Source organism: Phyllopteryx taeniolatus, chromosome 15 (assembly GCF_024500385.1).
Source record: "Phyllopteryx taeniolatus isolate TA_2022b chromosome 15, UOR_Ptae_1.2, whole genome shotgun sequence".
Lineage (NCBI taxonomy): Eukaryota > Metazoa > Chordata > Actinopteri > Syngnathiformes > Syngnathidae > Phyllopteryx > Phyllopteryx taeniolatus.
Genome location: NC_084516.1, coordinates 5243629 through 5268125, shown reverse-complemented (window position 1 = coordinate 5268125; position 24497 = coordinate 5243629). Strand labels below are relative to the sequence as shown.

Here is a 24497-nt window from a genome sequence, read left to right as displayed (position 1 = left end):
ACATCAGCCCGCCCGCCCGCCAGGGTCGTACAGTAAACACAATCGTGAGTCAGGGGGCTCAAGACTTTTGTTTCTATGGCGTAAAAACAATCATGTACAGTACACAACCGATGGGAAGTTGCAGCTTAAAACTCTAAACTTAACGTATAGCGTATAAAATAACGTATAGCTTCACATTATTGAACAAACAGGTTCAAATAACTGTTACAGCCAGAGTTCATCTTTGAAAATGGTTTAAATTTGGCTGCACAGATACTCATACCGCTGAAAAACATACAGTATTTTAAAAATATTGCTGAATAAATCCATTACAATTAAACAAAGCAAAATTGTAATTGAATACTAATTTAATTTTAGTATCATTCTAATTAAAGTAACAGGGTTGCAAATCAATGCTAATATCAGAGGTTTGTTCAAGAACACATGCTAGCTACGTGCGCAGCTAGCTCTCCTGGGAAAGTCAAAAGAAATCAGCCAAGATGTCAGGAAGATAAATGTGGACTTGCACAAAGGTGTTTCATCCTTGGGTGCAATTTTCCAGATGCCTGAAGGTGCCACATTCATCTGTTCAGACAATTATACGCAAGTATAAAAAAAATGTAGAAATGTCCTTGTAAGACTGTGTCATTATCCACAGTGAAATGAGTACTGTATAAGTATACAGTTCCTAAAGTAACACCGTTTTCAGAGGACCAGGTTGCAGTAAGATAGGCGAATAAAAAGTGACCAATCATACTTGACTTTGTTGGTGAATACATTGCAGAACATATACAAGCTTGTGGTGCACAATTTAATAGACGGGAAAAAATTAGCTTGTAAATGATTTTGTGACGCCAGCTTTAACTAGAAGTGCATATGGTGGAATCAGAAGACTCCACTATAAATCTGCACTGATTTATGTAGTTCAGTAGGATAAAGTCATTTATAGGTTATTTGACATCTGCCTGATCTGTTTATTTAAAATCTAAAGGATGGAGGAAAAAATGGTGAATGGTGACAAAATGGACAAAAATGAGAGTTTGGTTTTGGGGACCATAAACTTGCATCTTCCTTACACTGAGATCACGTTTGCACAAAAAAGACAAACAAAGTTTACCCGAGAAAGTAACTCTGTGCGGCGCATGAGCGGGTGTTGTATGTAAGAAACCTTGAGTCCGCTTAAGAGTCTGAATATAAGAAGAAGTTCTGACGTCTGAGGCTTCAGATCTTACGCTTCTTCCACTCCGGTTCCTTGTCAGCTTCCTCGTCCTCCTCGGAGTCCTCTGCAAACACAGGATTGGGCTGCGTCCTACAGGACAACACCACCAAAAGAAATCACGTGTTAAGGATGGAGACATTTGCGAGGCCTGACATGAGGCTCAGAGCTAAACCTCTTCACAAATATCGAAAATTAAGCAATCCCAGCCTAATGATCCTTGATGAGAAATACCAACGTAGCAAACAAATTGCAGCGCTAACTTTTCCAGGCTGCGGAACCTCACTCCATTCACTTTTTGCACTTCTGATGGTAGGAAGGACTAAATAAAGCATGTTCAAGAATACATTATATTCCAACTCGAAGCCTAAAAAAAGTATATTTAAAGTGGGAAAAAAGGCAGTACAACCTGAGGTTCAGAGGTACTCTCTTCACATTCAAATGACACAAGCCAACATCTATCCATCCGTGTTCTGAGCCGCTTATCCTCACGAGGGTTGCGGGAGTGCTGGAGCCTATCCCAGCTATCATCGGGCCCTGAACTGGTTGCCAGCCAATCGCAGGGCACATACAAACAAACAACCATTCGCACTCACATTCACACCTATGGGCAATTTAGAGTCGTCAATTAACCTAGCACGCATGTTTTTGGGATGTGGGAGGAAACCGGAGTGCCCAGAGAAAACCCACGCAGGCACAGGGAGAACATGCAAACTCCACACAGGTGGGGCCAGGGATTGAGAGGTAGACGCTCTCACCAGTCGGTCACCGTGCCACCGCAAGCCAACAATTTAAAAAAAAAAAAGTAGCTCTACAAACTAATGATTTGTCATGAGAAATCCCAACATAAACAAAGTGCAGACGTATTAATGCACTGACTTTGTTAGGCTGGGGAACCTCACTGCATTTACTTCGAACATTGTTTATGGCAGAAATTACTCAAATAAGCATGTTCAAGAATAAACTCTTCAATTTGCTTAACGAGTAGATTGGAGCCAAACGGAGAGAGAGCAACACCCGAGGCTCAGAGCTAAACGTTTTCACATTCAAATACATACAAAAAAAAATAACTCCAACTTAATGATTATTGATGAAAAACCCGAACATGAAGATAGAAAAGTGGCCGACGTATTGCTGCGCTAACTTTGCCAGGCTAGGGAACCTCACTACATACACTTTCCACCAGTCTGTTGAAGGTAAATCAATGAGTGCAATATTTAAAGCTACCTTTAAAAAAACAACATCGCTACAAAAAAAAAAAACATTCAAATGGGCTAGCCAAGCATTACAAAAAGCATCTGTAGCCTTGTTGAGAAGGTTATGAAGATGGACTGAAGTTGCAGCTGAGGAACCTCACTCCATTCAACTCCTGCCACTTGTATTTAAAATGTCTTAAATGACTGATTTTATATTAGATGGATCCAATGCCACATGTTTTGACACACCTCGGAATGTTTCTACAGCTCGCTCCAAGCTCACCTGTTTCTGCTCGGGTGTGCAAACACGAGGACGTGCGACCTGGCAGCTTTGTTCCACCCCTGGTGTGTGATAGCCATCTAAACGCTGCCCTTCCTGTTCCAACCATCTCAAGCTGTCCATCACGTTTGAATGAGGACCCGGCACGACTAGCGCGGCTCTTTAAACATTTACAAGTCACGCAGGTGCGAAGGAAACCCGGGCCGTCACGTCGCCACGGCGCTCCTCTGGATCGTCTTACTTCTTGTAGGCTGGGGCCACCCAGTACGGGTTCTCCGACGCTTCCTTGGCATGACGCAAGATGGCCTCCCGAGCGTTGCTGTCGTCCGTTTTATCCAGGGCGATGTTCTTCACGATGAACGACGACAGGGTGCCGCCGTGTGCCGCCACTCTGCCGCCTCGACCTGAACCGAAAGACACGTGGCGCGTCACCAAACAGCAGCGGACTCGAGTCACATGACTTTTTCGTGTCAGTCGTGCGTTTAATTGAGAGGACAAAGTCATAGACGCAGACCAAAAAAATTACTCGACTGGACTACACTACCTACAGTGCTTACTGGACCATACTGCTATACTTAGTACTTACTTAGATACGTAGAACACTTATTGAACTATGCAGATGTAAGTTTTCCACATGCGTAGTTATTAATACTTATTCACGACCTTACGTATTTAATTACATACTCAACACCAACCTACTTACAGTACTTGTGACAAGGCTCTTCTAGTCATATTGTAGTCCTTCAATGCAAATCTCACTTGTGAGTTGCATCCAAACAAGCGTGAAGTCTATCGACGCTGGCACACAGTACTCAGTTTGGGCGGTATGCACCACGGGGGTAGGGCGCAGGACGGCGCAGGGACGACAGCCGCATGGGACAAGTTTGCCCATTTTTGGCGCTGGTTGCCAAGCGACCGCTAGCAAGTAGCCTGCTGCCTTTTCCCGCTGGTTTGGACATAAAGTAGGCTGCAGTTCGGCAATATGTATTTTTCACTGTTTCTATGGTAAGCTCTAGCTTTGCTCATAATAAGGAGGAGAAAAGCAGCAGCTAAAAGAAGGGTCTGAGTTCATCCAATTCTTATGGCACAGTAGGATCAGGGGGAATTCAGGCTTGTGCGTGAGCAGCACAATGGAAGACGGTAATAACAATTGATTACTCCAGTTTCTCCTCCATGCTATTTTCAATCTGAAATAACTCCACCACCATCTCCTAATGGATGCGCAGAGATGTCGTCACAGAGAGCGGCGCTACACAGCACGGCGCCCTTTTGCCACGGAAGCACAAACACAAAACGTGTTTGTAGACGGCGCGCTACGCTGTGCTAAGTGCGGCGTGAAAGGGCCTCAGAAGTACAAACCCAACAATCATGCTGGCCAGTGTGGGCATGTGCATTGTGCAATACCACACGCAACAGTGTACGCCTGAACTGGTCACGGATGTAAAAAGATTCACCACTTCTGTTTAAAAAAAAAAAAAAAAAAAAAAAAAAAAAAAAATGAAAGAATATTTTGTTGAAGCTTCGCCATAGTTACAAGCATTTGGATAGCATGTGTTGGTCCTGCATGCTTGAAATATCGCTTTGCAACGCCGCAGTTCACTGTGGAAACATCAGGAGACGGGTGCGAGTGTGAAACAAAACACTGCGCTGACGAGCCAGCTGGAAGTTGACAAAGTTGCCTTGGCGCTCACAAGGCCGGTTGGACGCCTGTAGCACACTCACAACACATCCACAATCTGCGGTGGCAAGTATCCAATACTTTGTTAAATACTTTGTTACTGTGCTGTAGTAGATTTTTCTTTAGCTTCTGGCTTTCAAAAATTCTGTCTAATCTGAAAAAAGACATACAGGCAAGGTGTATTTTTCCATTTGTTATCATTAGCTCAATAAAAAAAATGTGTTAGTCGGTTCACAACAACACGTTTTGATAGCATGTCCTGGGATTTTTTTTCTTCTCAGTATGAGCACTATGCAAGTTAATAAAGGAGGAACTATTTTGTGAGCATTTTTATTTATTTTTTTCTTATTTTACACACATATTTGTACTTATACTTAGGTAGAGAGTGTAAGTACTTTTGCCACTTCTGTAAACAACACAAAGAAACAAAGTGGCCTCACCTGGTCCAGACACGGGAGGCTCGGGTTTGTGGGACTTCTTGGGGTCCAGTCGGTCCTTCTCCAGCTGCTTGCGAGTGCTCCTCTGCCGGGCCTCTCTGAACATGGGCAAGGCATGAGCTTCAAAGGGGACGACAAAGTGGTGACATTAACAAAGCTTCACTTTAACTTCAACAGGGCGGCTCGTTTCACATTGGGGGACCATAAATCATGGCGGGACATTTACTAGTTTCTCAGTTTTTCCTCACTGAAACTGATTCAAATGCCATTAATCGTTCAAGCCTTGGAAAAAAAAATAAAAACATTTATGTGTTTTAATAAAGAAAAACAGCACTGGGTTGTACAAAAACGTTGGCTCGCAACACAAAGATAAAATGAAATCGGCCAAGCGACGGAAGTCAAGGTACCACTACATTTGTATACAAACCCTTAAAAAGTCAATCTTCCAAAATATGTCCCCTTTAGAACACTTGAAAAAGTTCCTTCATTCATCCTTTCATTTTTTTTTATGAATTGTGCTTAGTTTTAATGTTTGGGTTTTGAGGGGGTAACATAACGCTATGTTTAGGTTCTCCTTTCACACCTTAGTGAGCGTTATCACAATAAAAGCCTCTGCAGCACTTAACGCCACAAGTGTGCGAGTGTGCGTGAGTAAATGAACGAGTTGTGGGTGAGTGTGTCCGGAGGATCAGATGAAGTGATTTTCCGTCGCCGTTAATTCTTCGCCACGCCACATTAAGCAAAAAGGTTAACGTTAACAGATTCCCCCGCTTTCCTCCTCAATGGGCCCTCTAATTTTCCAGCGGCGGGGCATCGAGTGCGTCACTCGGGGCTCCGCTTCACGCCGCGCTCCCACGACCCAGACAAAAGAGATAATACTGTCCAAATTGTCCTGACAACCTGGTGTGACAGCGACATGACAGGTAGGGGTGGCGGCGAGGAAGGGGGGTTGTGTGATGACTAGCGGCCGATCACGCCAGAGTCGGCAGGAGAGGCGTTTGTCCTTGGCGTGATGGGGTGTTAAGGGGACACGTGGCGGTAACATGGCCAGCTACTCATGCGTGACTGGACGCTCCATCAGCTAATGGAAGGCCGTGGACGCCGCGTGGCTTCCTCCTGGTCGCGGGCTCAGTCTTTTAAGGTCAACTTTGGAGGTAGTATCGGCGCCGGAACAGGGTATTACGCAATGTCGGGACCAGGTTTGTGAAATTTAAAACATGACACTCACTTCTCATATCCTGTTGCATTGACAGCAATTGTGTCAGTCCAACAAGTGCTTCATACATCATTCAAATTCATTATTTGATTGTGACGTATTTTCAGAGGCACAGCAGAGTTGGGATGGCGGCTGTGTGAAAGGGGATCGTGTAAATCTAGGACAGGGATGTGAAGTTTAATACCTCACACACTTGTTATGGGCCTGACCAAACCAAGGTCGAACTTTTTGGCCATAATTCCAAAAGCTATGTTCGGTGCAAACACGACACTGCTTGACATGAGAAGATCCCCAAGGAGGTGGCAGCATCGAGTTCAAAAGAGCAGTCAGTGTTAGCGCAAAACCTTCAGGTTTCTGCTCGAAAGCAAAAAAGCCAGGAAGAACTTACTAGAACAGCTGTGCTTTATTTGGGGTTAATCAGAGATACTTTAAATGGTGGCAGGTGTGTGCTGACTTCCATTCAACCTAAGTTGGAATGCGATTGGATAATTCTGAACACAGCCACATCTCAGTTATAAGAGGGTGTGCACACTTGTGCAACCACATCATTTCAGTTTAAAAAATAAAAAAACAATTGAGTTGTTCAGGTAGTAGGTCAAATTAATCGTGGAAATTGTGTTGAAATGATCAATCATGGTCTCATTTTGTCGATATCACAAAAACGTGGCATTGCAGGATTTTTTGTCGGATAAAAAAAAAAAACTGCTTGAACTTACGTGTGATGACGTACTCCTGGGTTAACGCCTCGGCGTGCTTCTCTTTGATCTTACTCTTCACCACGCACAGCTTAGCCCCCCTGGATGGACGATAGATGTCAATCATGCAGGAAAGTATGGACTCATTAGAAGTTATAACGGGTGTGTGTTTGTGCGAAAATACCTGTGGCTCTTGACGGGATCGTAGTAGACCTTGGCCAGCCCGTTTCCGGTTCCCACCATGATCTGGTTGAGCTTGGGGTGCCACAGGCAGCGCACCACACTCTGCCATGACAAAACAGGCACACAGAGAGAATGACCGCCTCATTGTTTGCTGCACGGTGCACCGCTCCGTTGTCCACGTGTGCGTGCGCTGTCGTCATAACTTTCACGTGTGTCATTGTGTGCGAGAGCAGCTTGGCGTTTTTGGTGCTACGAGTGGGGACGAACGAGCCCCAGAGTGCTGCGCTGCTTGACTATATTTGGTGGTTGCTGATGAGGGGGCCGGATCCCTCCGCCTGTGCTTGTGCGTGCGTGTGACAGATGGCCAAGTGCCAATAGGCAAATGTGACCACATTTATCCTGTGGTGAAGGTGTGTGTGTAATGTGTGTGTGAGGCTACACGCACAGTGGCTGAACAGTGGCGAACAGCTACTGTACATGTTCTACAATTGAACATTAGTATAGTGTAAATAGGCAAAATTCCTTAGCCGGAAATGTTGAATAAGCCGGGATAAATCACCAATTTTCGCGGGTGGTTCCCCCCAAAACAGAAAAAACAAAAAGGGAAAAAAACAAAAATTTGAAAAAAAAAACAAAAAACTGTGAATTCGTGAGTGCTGAAGTATGTAGGTGTCCACTGTACATTAGATATGATGTAGAGTCTAGAGCTAGAGTCACAGAAAAAAATCTTATCATCATCAATTGCTTCTTCGATTTCTTGTTCATTTTATTGCCTGGTATCACGAAAGGTATATTACCTGAAGAATACAATGAACACAACAAAATATAGCTGGTTCCATAATACCATGGAAAATGGCTGGATATCATACCTCTTCAATTAAACTCTTATGAGCTGTTTTTGTCGTCATCATTATGTTTGTCCAAACAAATGTACCTTTAGTTGTACCAGGCATTCAATATGAACAATAAACTGAAGAAACAAGGGTGGTCTAATATTTATTTTTTCGTGAGCGTACATTAGGGGTGCAGATGAATTAAATATGATGTAGCGCTAAATATGCTACATTTACGGTGTATAGAACATTTAAAACCCTGTAAAATGAATTCAGAGTTTTGTTTGTACATTATACATAATAGGAAAATTGCTGAAAACGTCCAAAGACGAAGAACTATGTAGTGCTCAGTTGCGGAACTTTCGCGTTAAACAGTTTTTTTTTTTGTTTGTTTTTTCCCACTTTTCCTGAATTTTTGGACCTGGCTAAAACTGTACGTGGTGACGCACTCCTGCTGAGCCAGGAGTCCCGTCAAAAGTTGTTGTGCGGTGCAATTGTGAGTTACTTACTGTAGTTATAATAATTTAGCCCATTTTTACCACTATAGAGCACAGGTGTCAAACTCAAGGCCCAGGGCCAGATCCGGCCCGCCACTTGATTTTATGTGGCTCGCGAAGGCAAATCATGTGCGTCAACTTCCATGCTTCTTATTAAAATCTGCACCGAAATTTCAAATAGTCATATATCATAAATGATAATGTTGAGATACTGCAAGCATTTTTGTGTTACCAAACATGAACAATAGTTGAAAAACCCATTACCCTTGATTTCTGATTCCAAAACTAGTTCAGAAATTTCGTGTGTAAATATGAGGCAGCGATTAAAGATTTTTATGGTTTCACAGTCATAACACCCCTCTGAGGGAAACCGTAACTACAATATGGCCCGCGACAAAAATGAGACCACTGCCATAGAGTGAAGCAAGGTGGCTAGCTATGCCTTCACCCCAAAAATGCAATCGGATATAAGCATTCATTTCTTTGCACCCCATCAACATCTGTGACGACCCACTGAGATTTGTAGGTGCGCAAGACAAAGTGCTTTACGCGTACAAACAGAGGCCAGCGGTGGGGGGTGGGTCGGTGGTCTGGGACGGACGGTCGTGTGCAGGATGGGGGGTGGCTAGGCCAGATTCGGTGCGGGTGGAAAGCTGCTTAGCGTCCAGCTGTTCATCTTCCCACCAGGACACCAGCGGAAGGAGTGTCAACCTTACACGCACACTCATTCATGGTAACCAGTATATCACAGATTACGAAATTTTTACAAACCTCTATTAAATATTAATATTATATATGAAAGTTGTCGTCATGTTCAACTAGAACGGCACTCAAAGTCAGACAATCCCCTGACTCTGTTAAACGATATGAAGTTTTTGCCCAGTCCTGCTATAATCCAAACAGCGCTAGCCGACGTAAACATAACACACGCAAATTCATTTATTAAAGCACTACTGTTGCTATACTTCACTCAGAAGGTGTCCACAAAATTCCAAAGTACATTTGCTCACATTTTTTTATATATATAAATGAGTGGATGAGTGCAGCTCAAGCGTAGAGATGAAGGGTTAATCTGGTCCATGCGCGCTCTTTAACACATTCACTGCCATTGACGGCTTTAGAAGTCAAATATCCATGTTAACTGGGAAGGCTGGCACTGAATGAGTTAACTGTCAGGATGTGACGCAAGCAGAAGAAAATAATAATAATCTTGAAGGAAAACAACTTCTAATTCGATTTTCTCTGCATAATTAACACATAGTCGTATTTCATTAAAAAAAAAAACTTGATTTTAGACTAAATTTAGCTTGATACAAAGTCATCCCTCGTTTATCGCGGGGGTTAACGTCTGTAACACCCCCACAACAGGTGAAATCTGCAAAGTAGCGACAAGATATATTTATGATTTATACATATTTTAAAGCTCTATGAACCTCCCCACACTCTTACTAACCCTCCTCTTTCCTATTAATCTCTGCCATACTCAAACACTTTCTATACTCTTAAACACCTTTTAAACTCTTAAAAATACAATAATGCACACTAGCACGATGTACATTTTATTCCTTGTAATATGTGTTTTAACTATTTATTTTTTTGGGGCAGTTTTAATGTTTTATGCTAGGAAGCATCTATTTTACCACAAAAAAACCATTACAGCATACATACAAAATTCTGCGATATGGCAAACTATGTACGATATGAAAATGGAAAAAAATAAAATAAGTAAATCTGCAATGGACTGAATACGCTATAGGTGAACCACAATACAGCGAGGGAGCACTGTATAGACAAAAAGACATTGACAATCAGAGGAAGAGCTATGAACAATTTAGTCTTGGACATTTGGCGAGAGAAACGGGGTACACCCTGGACCTGTCCCAGGACAATGGCCGGGAAACAAAGATACACAACCTTTCAGACTGACATTTACACCTATGGAAAATTGTGAACGCCATAAATCGAAATTATTGTAAAGCGAGGACCCGCTACAATCTGGAGACTTGGAAATGAAGTGCTGCCTCCACCAGTGAAAATACAATCCATGCTTCAACTTTTGGGGGCTAGCGCGCGCTTTGCTGTATTAGACACAGGGCTCAAGAAGTTACTCCGCCTCTAGCGGTCAGAGCTGTTGGCCCCGCAGTAGAGGAGGTCAGGGTAAGCAGTGGCTCATTTGCATAGCTAGAAAAAGAGGGTGACTCTTGTGATCCAATTCTTCATCCTTGGTGTATTTTGACAACAAGCTGTGCCAAACAATTCAAATTTCGTGGAACAAATGCATGTTGCCTTTAAAACCTTTTTATGTTTTTTTTTTTGTTTTTGTTTTTAACGACGACTGAATTGAAATCCACCTGAAAGTTGGGCTTTAGGTGACTGGATTATGAGGACAACTTGATTGTGTACCAACCCAACATGAACGATTGGTTCCGAAGCACAAATCTAATCCCAAAGGTCAATCAGAGTCGACAGATGGCGTTGTGTTACATTGGGAATAACCAAATCTCAAGTCACATATATGTATGTGATGAAAGTCGAGTCGACTAGTCGCTGATGACGTGGACGCTATCTTCACTTCGCTATTTTATTGAGTCTTCGTATGACGAGGATAAACAATTTATCACCTGACATATATGAAAGCCTATTTACAGCGTGTTCAGCCTTCATACTCGGCGTTTTCGGCTTTCACCATTTTTCGTCTTTTGCTCTTGCATTTTTCATATCAATTCAGCTTTGCCTTCCCGCGCCAGCAGCCAAGCTTCACGTCACTTCAGCCTTTTCGGTGACGACGGAATCGTGTTTTCGCGTCCGTCGAGCACAGCGAACAATCTGTGATTCGCAGTTGGGCTTTTTTTTCAATGTGTTTTATGAGGCGCAAAACGAAAATTTCGACTCGCCAATAGCGATGCGAGACGACTTAATTCGAGCCTTGGTATCTTTTTTTGCTTTTTTTTTCAATTTCACTATCATCTGGCATTTGAACAGGGGTGTGTAGACTTTTTATATGCACTGAAGAGCCGACACATTGGCACAAACACAGTGTAGCCTGTAGGCAGGTGCAGTTTGCTTATTTAACAGTGAGCTGCCACACAGGATCAGCTCTTTTGTGTACAGTAGAAAGGGTGAAGCGCTTGTTTATAACACAGGCCCCATTACCGTAATCTCACTTGAGTGCATTTACTGTCTCACTTTTTGTTTCTGGCATGCCGACTTGACTTTTTAGACCTGTCGTGTTAAATGTATTTTGTAATTTCCTTCCAACTCACTGGTCGTCACTGGAACAATAAGCCAAATATTATTAGTAGCTCTGCCGGGTTTTGTCAAACCAGTTTGAGGTTTCGTTTTGTTTTGAGGGGGGGGGGTTGCTGCGGCAGGAGTGCACTCGGTGAACTTGATGAATGAACTATTTACTATGTTTACACCAGCCATCAGCATCTCCTATGGCCTGAGATTTTAAGTGCAGTGCAGTCCAGACGGGCAGAGGAAGTGAAAAGCAGAGGGCAACCAATCACTTGTAACTCACACACAGTCCACACAACATCAGAGCTTCGTCCCGGGATCCTCCCGAGGACGGGAGCTTACAGAGATACATACATCAAGCCTCCTGACTCAGATTATTTTAACAGAAGCCGCTGGAACCTACAAATGAATCTTCAGGTCCCACTGAAAAGGAAAAAAAAATTACGATAACGAGGAAGGAGTGTTAAACTCAACAGTCTGAGACCAGCAGCCTTTGCTGACTTTCATCGAAAGGAGGAAAAATGCTAAAACTCGGACCGATTAGTCATGTGTGTCTCAGCCCTAACCATTTTCCGAGCAGATCAGGGAGGGGGGGGGGGGGGGAAAACAACAAATAAAAAAAATACGCTTATCACACGGCGGGATAATTGCTTAGGATAGACTTCAGAGACATAATCAGGCCTTGGCTGACTTTGATCAGAAGAAATGAAAATGTTGAAATTTGGTGCGGTAATTGGTATGTGCGTGCAGGTTATCTGATTCTCATGAAAAGCACGACCTGTATAATTCCATGTTTTGTCTTAGGGCTGAGAAGTGCTGGGAGCACACAACTCCGGCTTTACATGACGCAAACTTTATAAATTCCGACTCGGAAATTGGAACCAGAAATTTCTCAAGTGCCCAATCGGATAACTCGGTCATTCCTAATATGGCTCACAAAACCTAGGACCCAGTTTTCAAGTCCTCAGCTCATTTCTTGATTATTTCTGTCACCTTGCAGGATTTTGGGAATGACACTTTCTCCTTCATTCATGTAATCTCACATGACAGGAAGTCAGTTGATGCCGAGTCAGAGTCAGCGCCGGTCCCCCTGGAGGTTGCCGAGCTTTGGCTTGTGCGACTTCCAAACTGTCAGACGCACATTTGGATCCACTCAGTGGGCACTAAACAAGAAACACAGCTGTGGCTTTTCCAGGCCCGTTCATGCAGTGTGACTTTTTCATCCAGCGTTTGGCGCCAGGCGGTAAAAGGCTGTTGTGGCATTCATTTATTTCATCGGTATTTTAATGGGCTGGGACAAAAAAAGGTAGCTACTGAAGACGCTTCTCCCTCCCTGATGTGATGTCATTTTCAGGAATAAACGAGCTATAAACACGACTTTCTGGATATCTGGACAAGTCTCCTGCTGCTACATTGGCCGAGCTGTTCTTGGATGGGCTTCCTCCGTGGCTAAAGTGTGAACTCTTTTTAGGCTCTTGTGTTTTGACTTGCTCCGCTGTTGTGACTCATTTGACAGGAGGAGAAACTTCAGAACGGCGGCATGTAACGAATGGCGTATACCTTTTACTTACTGGCCCAAACGTTGAGATCACCTGCGCCATCCTGAGAGATCCTATACTATACAAGGGTCACCTAAGCAACACTCAGCTTGGTTGTAATTGAACAGTAGTTTGTTTTCTAGTTCAGTGTTTTCAAACCGTTAGTCCTTTTTTTTTTGCCCTTTCTGAGCACAGGACAGCCACCACGACACAAAGTGCCTCCGTTGCCATGACTGATTGACAGCTCCCCGAAGAGCTGCGCCCTCGGACCGTGCTCTTGGAGACAGCACACCATGAACGGGCGGGGGTCTGGTCATACTTGCGGTGTGGCCACTCGCCCCGTCCAAGACTAACGCTAACCTGAATGAGGACAAGCGCTATATATAGAATGTCCCTTTTCATTTTTGTGCTCACAAGTTCACCCAATGTCTGATGTCAACAGATGCTTATGAGTTAGTACTTTGACTACAGTTACCAGCTACGATTGACCACAAAAGAGGAGGAGTTGTTTGTTTTTTTTGATGGCGACTAGAACGTGCTGATGGTGTCTCGACATAATTCAATTTTAACATCCAAAGTTATAACCCGAATAAAAAAAGTGTCAATAAGCCTTTCTTGCAAAGGCTTTGTGGGAAGGGCGTGCGTCAGGCCGGATCCAATCCAAGACGATCCGATTACTCGACTTTCTCCAGCTTTGACGAGACAGCCTCTGTAAAAACTTTCCCCACACCCAGTCGAGAGTCCATGTGTGAATAACATTGCATGCTGCCGTCAATCTTTCATCTCAGACAGAGAGATGAAATACTCGTTCCGCGTGGTAAATCTTTAGAGTGACTTACGGTCAACTGTTTTGAATTACAGTGACTTACCGTCCATGACAACGTATAATAGAGGCTTCTAAAATGCAAACTGAATTTTAAGAGATGAAAGATGAGATGGAATAGCAGTTTTTTTTTAAGTTCTATACATAATAGCAGGGTTGATTTTAAAAAGAAAAAAAAAAGTTTTGTATCATTTTGTAAAATTTAAATAAAATGATTTGTACTTATTTCTTTTTCTTTTACATTTAAATCGAATTACGGGGTCATTCAAATGACTATTTTAATCAAATTAAAATTGACTCCTCATCCAGGAGCAGTACAAGTTACAATACAAGCAATACGCATGTAAGATTATTGATGAGTTTTGGATGAGGAACAATCATTTATGGAGCCCTGCTATTAGTGACATACAATACAGTATACAGTATAACACCGCATTCTCGCGGTTCGGCACCCGCGGATTCACCCAGCTGCAATGCTTTTTCAAATTTGTATTTATTGATTTTTCTTTTTTCGGGATCCGACCCTGAAAACGCTTATTGGTGGTTAATCCCAGCTTATTCAAGAATTTTGGGGTTTAAAAAAATAAAAAAAATAAATACCCCCTCCCACAATACGATTATAATGGGTGTCAATTATCCTCATATTTTCACTACTCGCGGTCCGACCCGGTCCCGATCACCCGTGAATAGCGGGGATCCACTGTATTATATTAATGTTAACAGGTATTATCAAGTGGAACGGGTTTGCGTATTATCAAATTGAACTTTTTTCTTTTTTTTATTAGTTTAAGCTTTTATCCATTACGTGACTTGATTATCTGGCAATGCTCCATCCAGTATTATCCAGTATTACTTTAACTTCAAAACTGGAAACATATATTTTGGTAAGACAGCTCTGAATTGGGAGTTTTTTAGTGAATTAAATCGTTTTTATTGGGCTTCATTTGACTTTTTAACATCCATTTCGATGTAGTTAAAAAGAAACCAGTTAAAACGACAGAAATGAGCAGCTCTTACCGCATTAGTGACTTCTATCTCGTACACCCGCTGAAAGGTGGATCGGTCAAAGAAGACCAGCTTCCCATTCCCCTCGTCTTTTTTCACAGAGGTCCCCGTTACGACGAGCTGGTCGTCTGGGCTAAAACAGCAGTCGGTCCTGCTCAGAGTGGTAAATAAACGCATGAAATTGTTTTGTTACAGCGCTATTAAAGTCTACACATGGATTTGCAATTGAGATGACTCACATAGCAAAGTAGTTAGTCAGTCCATTGGCCATGTTTAAGGGCTTCTTGAAGTTGCGTATATCCCAAATCTTCAGTGTGTCATCACCTAGAAGGGAGCACAACAGGTTAACAACAAGAAATGCTATTATTTTTGCAGAACTTTGAGTCTACCAGGAAGAAAAGTAAGTTTAAAATTTTAGTTTAAGCATGAGACAAAAAAAAAAAAAAAAATAAACTTCTCACCTCCACGTGAAGCAAGGATGGTGCCGTCGTAGGAAAAGGAAAGGCGGGAGATGTCGGATCCTGGAGTGTGAGCTTGCCGACAGTGGAACTTGGTGTGCACCTACAATAATCATAAAAATACATGCAATTAACAAATAGAGCAGAATAAGTACATTTGTTGGGGAGCATTTCCTGGTGTTGATCACCAAATTTGCATATTGTTTTCTTTTGGTCCCATGCAACATTTACTCTCTCTCTGGTTTTCCTGTTGCTTATAACAGTCATGACCATCAATATTCTCTTGTCTCATAGTTATCATTAGTTATCACCAGCTATCACGCCATACTGTATGGACAATTTAGAGACCTCAAATATCATTTATATGGGAGCAACCTGGAGTCCTCATTTCAGGACCTTGAAGTAGATGTGCTAACCGCTAGAGCACCATGGTACTGCAAATGTTTTCAGGCTTTATGAAAAATAAATCATTTCAATATTTCTTTGAGCGGAATGTACTTGAAATCATTGGATATTCATGCATATTGTACCAGCTACAACATGTGCAAGGTTATGGTCATAGACTCCATCATTCCACTCAGTACTCTTCTGTTGACATCTGTCATGTAACCTAGCTGTTGAAATGTTGCACTCTTGGCCAGGTCCGTCTTGAAAAAGAGATTTTTCCAATTTTTAGCTTAATTTTCCCCAGTTTAGAGCAAGACCCACACAATATCAGTTCTGCCACAATATAAGCACCAAACCTACCAAAAGAAAGAGTAGACTCTTTTCTTTCACCAGAAAAAAAAGACTGTAGAAACATTTTTTCCATTCTTCATTCCAGTCGTAGAAAATGGGTTGTTTCAGCAAAAATGCTGATTTTTGTGAAAAGAAACATCAAGCAGAATAGTGACTTTGATGCTAATATATATTTTTTTTGTTTTTTTTTTTTTTGCCTTTGTGACACCTCAAACTATAAAACAACAAAAGCAAAACTGAGAAAAGGCAAATTAATTGATTTACAAAAATGTACAAGTATGAAACGTTGCAACGCTGACTCACCTTAAGACTCAAGTTGAACGTCGGCGGGTTTTTTTTTCCCCAAGTCCGTCCGCCATTCATTACATGAACTGCATTGTCTTTTCTCATGACACACACTTTCTACGACCAACCGCGACACATACTGTACTCTGTTTATACCATACTACACTCTGTTCGAGTGTGAGGTGCCGAAACTTGTCCTGCTTTCAACGTATCGGCCTTTCTCTCGCTCATAATTGACATGGCGAGATTCACCCCTTTTACTGAAACGTTGTCTTGACCGCAATTCAAAAGCTATCTACTGTCGTATGTTTGTCAGTACAGTTATGTAGAAGCTTGAATTTCACAGACGAGCTTGGCGAGACACTCCTCTATGCCTATCTTTTGAAAATATTCCTAGGTGGGAGTAAACATTCGGAATCCAGTTGACGAAAATAAACGCCCACGGCAGTGAACGAGTTAAAGAAAGATGAAAGAAAATAGTTGTCTGTTGTCCTCAAGGCCTTAAAGCACCTCTTCATTTGGAATTCCAAAATAATCCTAATGGGACAGCGGCAGGGGGCATGGAATTTAAAGCCAAGGGATGAACTGTACCACTACTCAGCGCAAACATTGTTCAAGGGGACCATGTTCGCATCCTTGCGGAAGCAGCAAAGCTTGGATGTCCTATTGAAGCACTTGTACGATCAACCTGGGGATTCATTTGAACTGTAGCCATTTTGCTCAGGTATACTCCTTGTTCATTGTTATTGGCTAATGTCTGGGTGACACTCCATGGTTGCAATTCTACACTGGATGTACTTAAAGGGATCTTTAGGAAACAAAGTGGAAAATGCACTACAAGCACACCATTCGATGACTCATACTAATTGATCCTAATGAATCGTGTCTGCCTCACTTACCTCTGCAGACCTGCATCTTGAATAACACCCTCTTTACTTCTATAACTAAGACATTGTGCGTATGTGCCAAGGTCTGCAGATCAAGACTGGAAATAACCCAAAACAAACATAAATAGGCCCTCTTTTTAACACATAGACACAATTTAAGATTAAAAATAACTACAACAATTGGTTGCATCTCGTCTAAGTTCTCAAGAGGATGCTGCCTGTGACTTACTTGTATCCATCCGTCCGTGGCAGATAACAGCGATCGATCATTAAAAGACGCCTGTGACGCAATAGACTGGGGAAGTAGGCTTGCTAACGCCCAAACAAACATAACCTCGGTTTATACCGCTACAATTTCATTAATCCTAAACGCAATGCAAATAAACCAGTGAAAAGAGAATGGAGCAATACGGGCTTTTTTTGTCTCGGACATACGGATAAGGAATTTTAAGTGCGCCGAGTGCCCACTACAGATAAGATAGAGAAGTATAATGAAACGCTGGTGTGGAGAGTGTGGGTGAAAGAGTGTTGTGCCCTCAGGATACTAGTGGGAATTGAGGTCATATCTGACTTTAAAAGTAAATGGAGTGAAGTTATTAACAGAGACAAAATAGATGACCGTGTCACCTTGAACTGTAGATAAGCAGGATTCCACTTTTTAGAGGCTTGGCCTTGGACACATTGTCTCATCTCTCCAGGGAGGATTTTATTTTCTCCGTCATCATTTTACTCGTATTACCACAGACTCAAACTCATTTGACTTTCATTTTTTAGCACACATTATCTACTGCCTTTCTTCTTTTTTTTTTTTGCATAGCCTGGAATAAAAGCCGAGGCATCAGTTTAACATAATGAAACATTTTCTCATATTAAGGCCCGTGTCTGCGCTGCAAATGTAATCAACTCAACTTCATTTCTAGAGCACTAACAACTGCAGCTGGAACAAAGTTCTGCACATAAAACAAAAGACGGTGATTAAAACAACAGTAATAATAGAATAATAGCTAACCATTATTTTCTAATAAAAATGCATGAGCGCCCTATAAATTTGCATTTTGTGTGTGCTGTTGTAGTCGCTCTTGTTGCACATGTTGCGTGACGCTGTGAGTAGAAGACCGAGAGGAGCAAGACTGACACCTTCAACAGCCTTTATGAGGGCGGTGGGATCATTGATGTCTATGGTCGGGATGCTGAAAATGTTATCGCGCAATCAGAGCGTGCATGGCGTCACTCACGATTTGCTACAAACTGAGTTTGAATGTAAACGCAGTTTTCTAACAGCCAATAGTTCCTCAGTTGGTGAGTAACACGCATACAGAAGGAACAGTTCAAATTCTACTGTCCTATATAGTCCTCTCTCGAGCTTCACTTCAGTTTAGCGCGGGCTCTCGTCCCTCTCCGTGTCTCCTCCTGGTTGCATTCTTCGCCGAATGGACGTCGGCCAGCTCCACGTTGAGGCGAAGCTCATCGCGGTTGTAACGAAGCTCCTCAAGGTTGTAACATTGTAGGCAAGCGGCGAAAGTCCAAAAGCTAATCTCCACTCAATTAAAAAAAAAAAAAAAAAAAACCCAGGGAAAAAAGCTGCAACAATGCAAACGGCTCAGCAGGAGGGAGAAAGTAATGGACCTGTTGTAACAGGATACCAGTGAAGGGGCACAAAACAAGCACCGAGACATGTTTCTTGTTGGTCACCAAACTCTCTTCGAGTTAAGTTACTTGGCTGCCGCTTGGAGACTCCAAGCTTGAGCCCACTCCACAGGTTTTTAGGCCCCTCCGTGGCCTTACTATGATTCTTCTTGAGCCACTTCTGTTGCCTTGGCAGGATGTTTTGAGCCATTGTCATGCCGGAAGACCAATCTACGAACCATTGTCAGAGTTCTTGTTGAGGCAAGGAGGTTTTCATTCAAGATTTGACAGTACCAGTCGCCCTGTACCCCAAAATATACCGTTTTGATTTAAGTTGATGCCAAATACCTGAACTTTGGTTTCATCTGACCACAGAACTTTCTCCTACATCTCTTAGTCCGTTTTGATGTTTACCGGCAAACTTAAGGTGGGCAGTTGCAGCGCAACAGTTTTCTTGGTGACTGAGGTCCCAGTTGCCTTCGGATGATTAACAGGTTCCTGCAGAGTACTGTAAAGCTGCTCCCTTAACTTTCTCAGGAACTCAAGATCATTCTCCCTCCACGAGGCAAGTTCCTGCATGGAGCTCCAGACCGAGTGAATATGATGGTCATAGTAAATTACGTAAGATACGTGAATAGTAAGTAGCAACGGGTGTGCTTTCTACAGTGCACATGAGCAGTTAGATCAGTAGTACTGGTAATTGGTTGATTGTGAACAGCATTGTGCCACATAGGCACCATGGGCTGAGTTGGAGGGAATCCAATACTTATTTCACTCGATAGAATGCAGCACACATCAAGCATACGGAGATGTTTCGCCATAGATACACAGCCAAGCAGTGATATTTTATGTAACTGTCCAAATGCTTTATTATTTATGTATAAAATAAAACAAAAAAGATCATGTTCTCCACAGGCATATTTCTTTTTATGATTAACCAGTAAGTTATGAGAACCTGTTTGACCCATCTTCATGATCCTTTTTTTTTTTTTTGATGGCTTTCTTGCTAAAATGAATACCATCTGCGGTTAGCACCCGTTGCGTTTACGCCTCTTTTTATGTGGTAGTCTCATGCAAGGTTACACTAACGTCCGTGTGCATTTTGCGCCACTAGAACAGTGTTTCCTGTACATCTGTTTACGTCAAACAGCGTAATAATGGCTGTCAATCTGAGGTGGTGCCATTGATGGGCAGTTACATACACCCTTCTCTGGCTATTTCTAGCCCATATACTGTTGTTGTGAGAAGGCTGAGTGTTTATTTACTAGCCCGATGTTGGCCGGCGTCGCTGAATGCCGGGGCGTTCGCTTCCTGTGATAAGCTACATAGTCGGGTCATGAAACCGGAACCCCGTGTACGCCGTTCGGCACCGTGTGACAACCTCTGCGAACCGTGCCCTTTTCTCTCTTGCCCGCCGTAGTCTCGGACAAACCATTGTGTCATTGACATGCTATACATAGAAAGTTGTGCTCAGACAGTAATGGGAAGTAACAAAGTACAAATACTTCGTCACTGTATTTAAGTACCTTTTTTTCTGACAACTTTTTAATTTGACTCATTTACCTTATTTTGTCAAATTAGACTTGTTACTTTTGTCAATCGTGATGGCAATGTAAAAAAATAAATGAAATAAAATACCGGTTAGACTGTGTGTGAGCGCCTGGGTGTGAGTTGTGGCCTACTGCAGCTCCTTGCAAGTGTTTTCATTTTCTATTTGTATGTTTGACTGTTTGTCCCACTCCATAAACTGCTGAAAGTGCATTGGTGACTGTGGCTCTCCTTTCCCGCATGGTATTAAAGTACAGTGGTACCTTGAGACACGAGGGACTTGACCGACAAGTTTTGTCAAGATACGAGCGGTCACTTCACCAATTTTTTGTCATGAGATTTGAGCAAAATTTCTCAAATTTTGGTACAAATTTAGCAGCAGCACACTTCACAGCATCCAGTCACCATCAATTCACATTGGTTTCCTTGCAGTGGAATGAAAATATCAGTTGGCAGCAGTAACGTGCCATTAAGCTGCTTTGTCAACTGCCGATTGGAAGAAGAAAAACAAAGACAACAACGACAATACATTAGGTACAGTCGTGTTATTATCATTACATTAAACTCATACCTTAACCGCTCCATTTTTTTTCCACGTCACTATCCGGCTCATATGTCTAATTTTACAGCTTGTAACTCCAAAAGTAAAAAGTGGACGTAGAAGAGTGTGAGCACTTTTGCCACCTCTGTGCACGGCCGACATCCACAGACGTCCGATCGAAATCTAAACACGTTGGCCTGTGAGAGCTGATAAATCGCAGAGGGAACAGTGCGTCGGGTTTCACCAGTGATACTAGGCGACCGCGGGGGCCAACTGTCCTCGCTAAGTCATCCGAGTATCATTATATGAATACGCCCCCCCCCCCCCCCCCCCCGCCACCACATCAAAACCTTTACAAGCACACACCTAAGAAGCATTCAACGACGGCCACTGTGCAGCCAGTAATGACATCTCACTCTGACCTTTGTTACTTTGTGGGGATCAAGTGGCCAAACCGCGGCCCGGGACAGCTGCTCGGGTCATTCATGGAAGTGAACAAGTGGTGATAGTGAGGCAGCATACATGTTACTGTATTAGTGTCTGTTGAAGTATCACACTGCCCACATAATCTGACGGAGTGTTCGCTTTAAGTTATTCATGGGTAACACATTCAGCGAATAAGAATTCTTGACGAATCCTTTGCGGGGCAAAACACAAGGCCCCTTCCAACCAGAAAAATCTTGGTTCTTTCCAGGGGTAGGGTACTTTCCAAGCCAAAGAGGAAATCTGCACGTTCATTGGTAGACGACGGCAACTGCCACAAGCACGACTACTGTTTTATTAGCTTCCAGAAAAATGGAAAAAAAAGATGATCCAACCATTTTGAAACTTGTAACAGATGTTTATGATCAAGCGGTCTTTAGTCAGTCATCATTTTCTTCATCTTTTTATAACCATTTTCAGCAGACATCGGAGGGACGATGGTGCTCCCGTAGCCTCCTCTTTTATGGACCTAACACTTAGGAGCTGCGAATTGAAAAATAACTTTTCAAACTCCTGTGGGGAGCGTTGTCTTCTTACCAACCACTGGCCAATTTAAAGGAGACATTTTTAAAACAGGTCCAGGTGTTTAGTGACATGCCTTCCTCAAAAACACAATTACAAGAAGGGCTATTTTTCTAGCCTGTTTACTGCTTATCACGCCCCTTCTACTGCAGGGCCAACAGAGAGTAAGACTTGCGTTACCATGATGGGGATAAAGGGTGGCTACTTGTTGACCCCCAAGTTCCCACCCCCCCCCCCAAAATACAATAAAAAAATGAATGAAAACAGTGGAGCGCACACAAGCCCTGATAAAGACAGTAAAAGCGGGGATTGTATTTTCACTCTTGGAGGCAGCACTTCATCACCACACCGCTAAATTGCACTTTTAAATTAGTGGGTGGAAACATCGCCAAACACAAACCCGCCGATCCTCATGTCGACAATTTGAGCAAACATCGGATTATGTGGCACTTATCCACTGATGCTAATCTGTGCAGCCAATAAAACGCAATGCAATGCAGCTCATCTTACCTTTAGTCTTTGACATGATTGTGTTTTAGTCAGTGTAGTCTGGCCATCAAAGTTGTAAGTGGCGGATCTTCGTCCAGTTCTTTGTTATTATGTAAATTAGCCAAATTTTGAAGAGATAATTGGCAAAATTCTGAATGGCTTATTCACAGACACATTTTGGGAAATAGGCAGCGCAAAAAAGATTTACTTGGTTATTTAATTTCATAACTTGATGGGTGAGCGGGTAAAAAGAATGCACTGCAAGTGCGCATGTAAATGCATAGGCGGCGAAGACTCCCCATAACGTCTTCTGCTAACAACCCAGGCTAAACGAGAAAAAAAAAAAAAAAGCTAAATATGTGAATAGTGAACCGCGAATACGTGGGGGATTATTGTACAAGCAATTAAAAAAGAAAATCTCCCTGTAAAAACAATAGATTTCACCATTGTGCCATCCAAACCAGCTCTTTTGGCGTGCTCCTTTGTAGCATGTGGAAATATCTAAGGCTGTCAATGACCTCATACTGTAACATTCCACCAATCTCTGGGGTAATGTTTTGGAACCAAGGCCTGACCCTCCATGCACCACGTATCAAGAAGCCTTTTTTCCTCTGATTCAGGCCAACCCGATTGATGGCGAGCAATTACTTGCTGTGGGAGTTCACCAGGAGGACCTACTCAACTTGCTATAGTCGGATTACTCAAACCCACGTCACCCCCAATAGGGCAGCTCCGCATCAAGGTGGTGGATGTGATTGATTGTGATTGATCTGCCCTGCATAGTCTGACCATGAGTAATACAGGAGACAGACAGACAAGGTGGAGGGCAGCGGCAAATGAAAGAACAAGATCGACTCCTTTTTAGGCGCGTGGGTGAATTCAAGTCAGGTTCCTGATTAGGGCAGAGGGCATCGGCGAAAATTCTTGAGCCATTCAGACAGGGGCAGGCTCCAATGGTCAGGAAAAAGACATGACTATTGTGAGCTGCTATGGGACGCACGGTAAATATTTAACTTGGACAAGGAGATGTCGTAAATTTTGAGAGCTTTAATATAATCTCTCAAGAGTGCGCTGCTACAAGTAATCCGGGAGTGGAATGAGGAGAGACGCCTTCACAATGGTGACTAAGGAAAGCACAGCCACTCCTGACTAAAAAGACTGCACATTGTTTATGTTGTCATCTGATTAAAAAGTTGACTGTCGAAGGAGTAATTATGGTGTAGCCTACTTCCCATTCAACTAATCTGGATTAGCCCCTCGCTCTAATCAAGCCGTTCCGACTCGCTAGCGACATCTTAAACGTCACCGTTCTTGTATGAAATAACAGAAGCGGTCAACCTTATCCGCACGAGGGCCTGTGAACGTGAAGTTTAAGAAAAGGCAAAAGGAAATAGGAAATGTTCTCATCATCTCAAGGAATGTGATGCAAATACACTCACACAGATTTGTTAAAATCATGCAGTTCATAAGAATCTATTGTGCTTTGACTGGGGATGCACCAATACCGAAACTGTGCATCTGTAAGGTATTGGTACTCGTGAAAATTCACTGATACTACGCACCGATACCATATAAACAGCCTGACATGTATGCCGTGCATGGTGAGTCGCATTTCTTTGATGATCCGGAATAGTTAATGTCTTGTATTTTATCGTGTAATGTGTGCATGACAGGTTTCATGAATGGACTGCAATCTGTGTTGCCTTTTTATTGACATTTTGCAGAGGGAAATACACTTTTTCCACAAACTGTGTTGTGCATCTGAAACTGCTGCAGGTAACTCCATGCATCTGTGCATCAGTTTTGCTGTATTTTGTTTTTTCTTTTGGTGAAAAATAACCCGTTTTGTAGTGCTGAATGCTGGTTTACAGCTCAGTGCAGCCCTCAGCGATTGCAGTCATGTAACAGCTGTATGAGGTACGCCAGGCACATCTTGTATGTAAAAATGAATGTTTTTGTTTTTTTTGTGCAGTTTTACAAAATGGATTACTAGGGAAATTAACATTAGTATGGGAATGCGTTTAAACAACATGCCGTTGGCTGTCAAAATGTCAGTAATGACACGTTGCTCTAAAGAGTATTATTTTTGATTGACGAAACGTTCATG

At 42.6% G+C, this 24497-nt stretch overlaps 1 protein-coding gene across 2 annotated transcripts in view; it reads right to left on the bottom strand.

Moving 5' to 3' along the window:
- Positions 1-49: 49 nt before the first annotated feature.
- The window catches only part of LOC133490155 (WD repeat-containing protein 70), a 43279-nt gene continuing 18831 nt past the window's right edge, over positions 50-24497 (bottom strand). For both annotated transcript variants that reach the window (XM_061799838.1, XM_061799839.1), the window contains 8 exons: positions 15275-15374; positions 15053-15137; positions 14826-14964; positions 6882-6982; positions 6719-6798; positions 4790-4906; positions 2913-3075; positions 50-1288 (listed from right to left, as the gene is read on the bottom strand). In XM_061799838.1, the coding sequence (XP_061655822.1) occupies positions 1201-1288; positions 2913-3075; positions 4790-4906; positions 6719-6798; positions 6882-6982; positions 14826-14964; positions 15053-15137; positions 15275-15374 (873 nt within the window). In that variant the 3' untranslated portion in view covers positions 50-1200. The remainder of the gene's footprint in view (positions 1289-2912; positions 3076-4789; positions 4907-6718; positions 6799-6881; positions 6983-14825; positions 14965-15052; positions 15138-15274; positions 15375-24497) is intronic.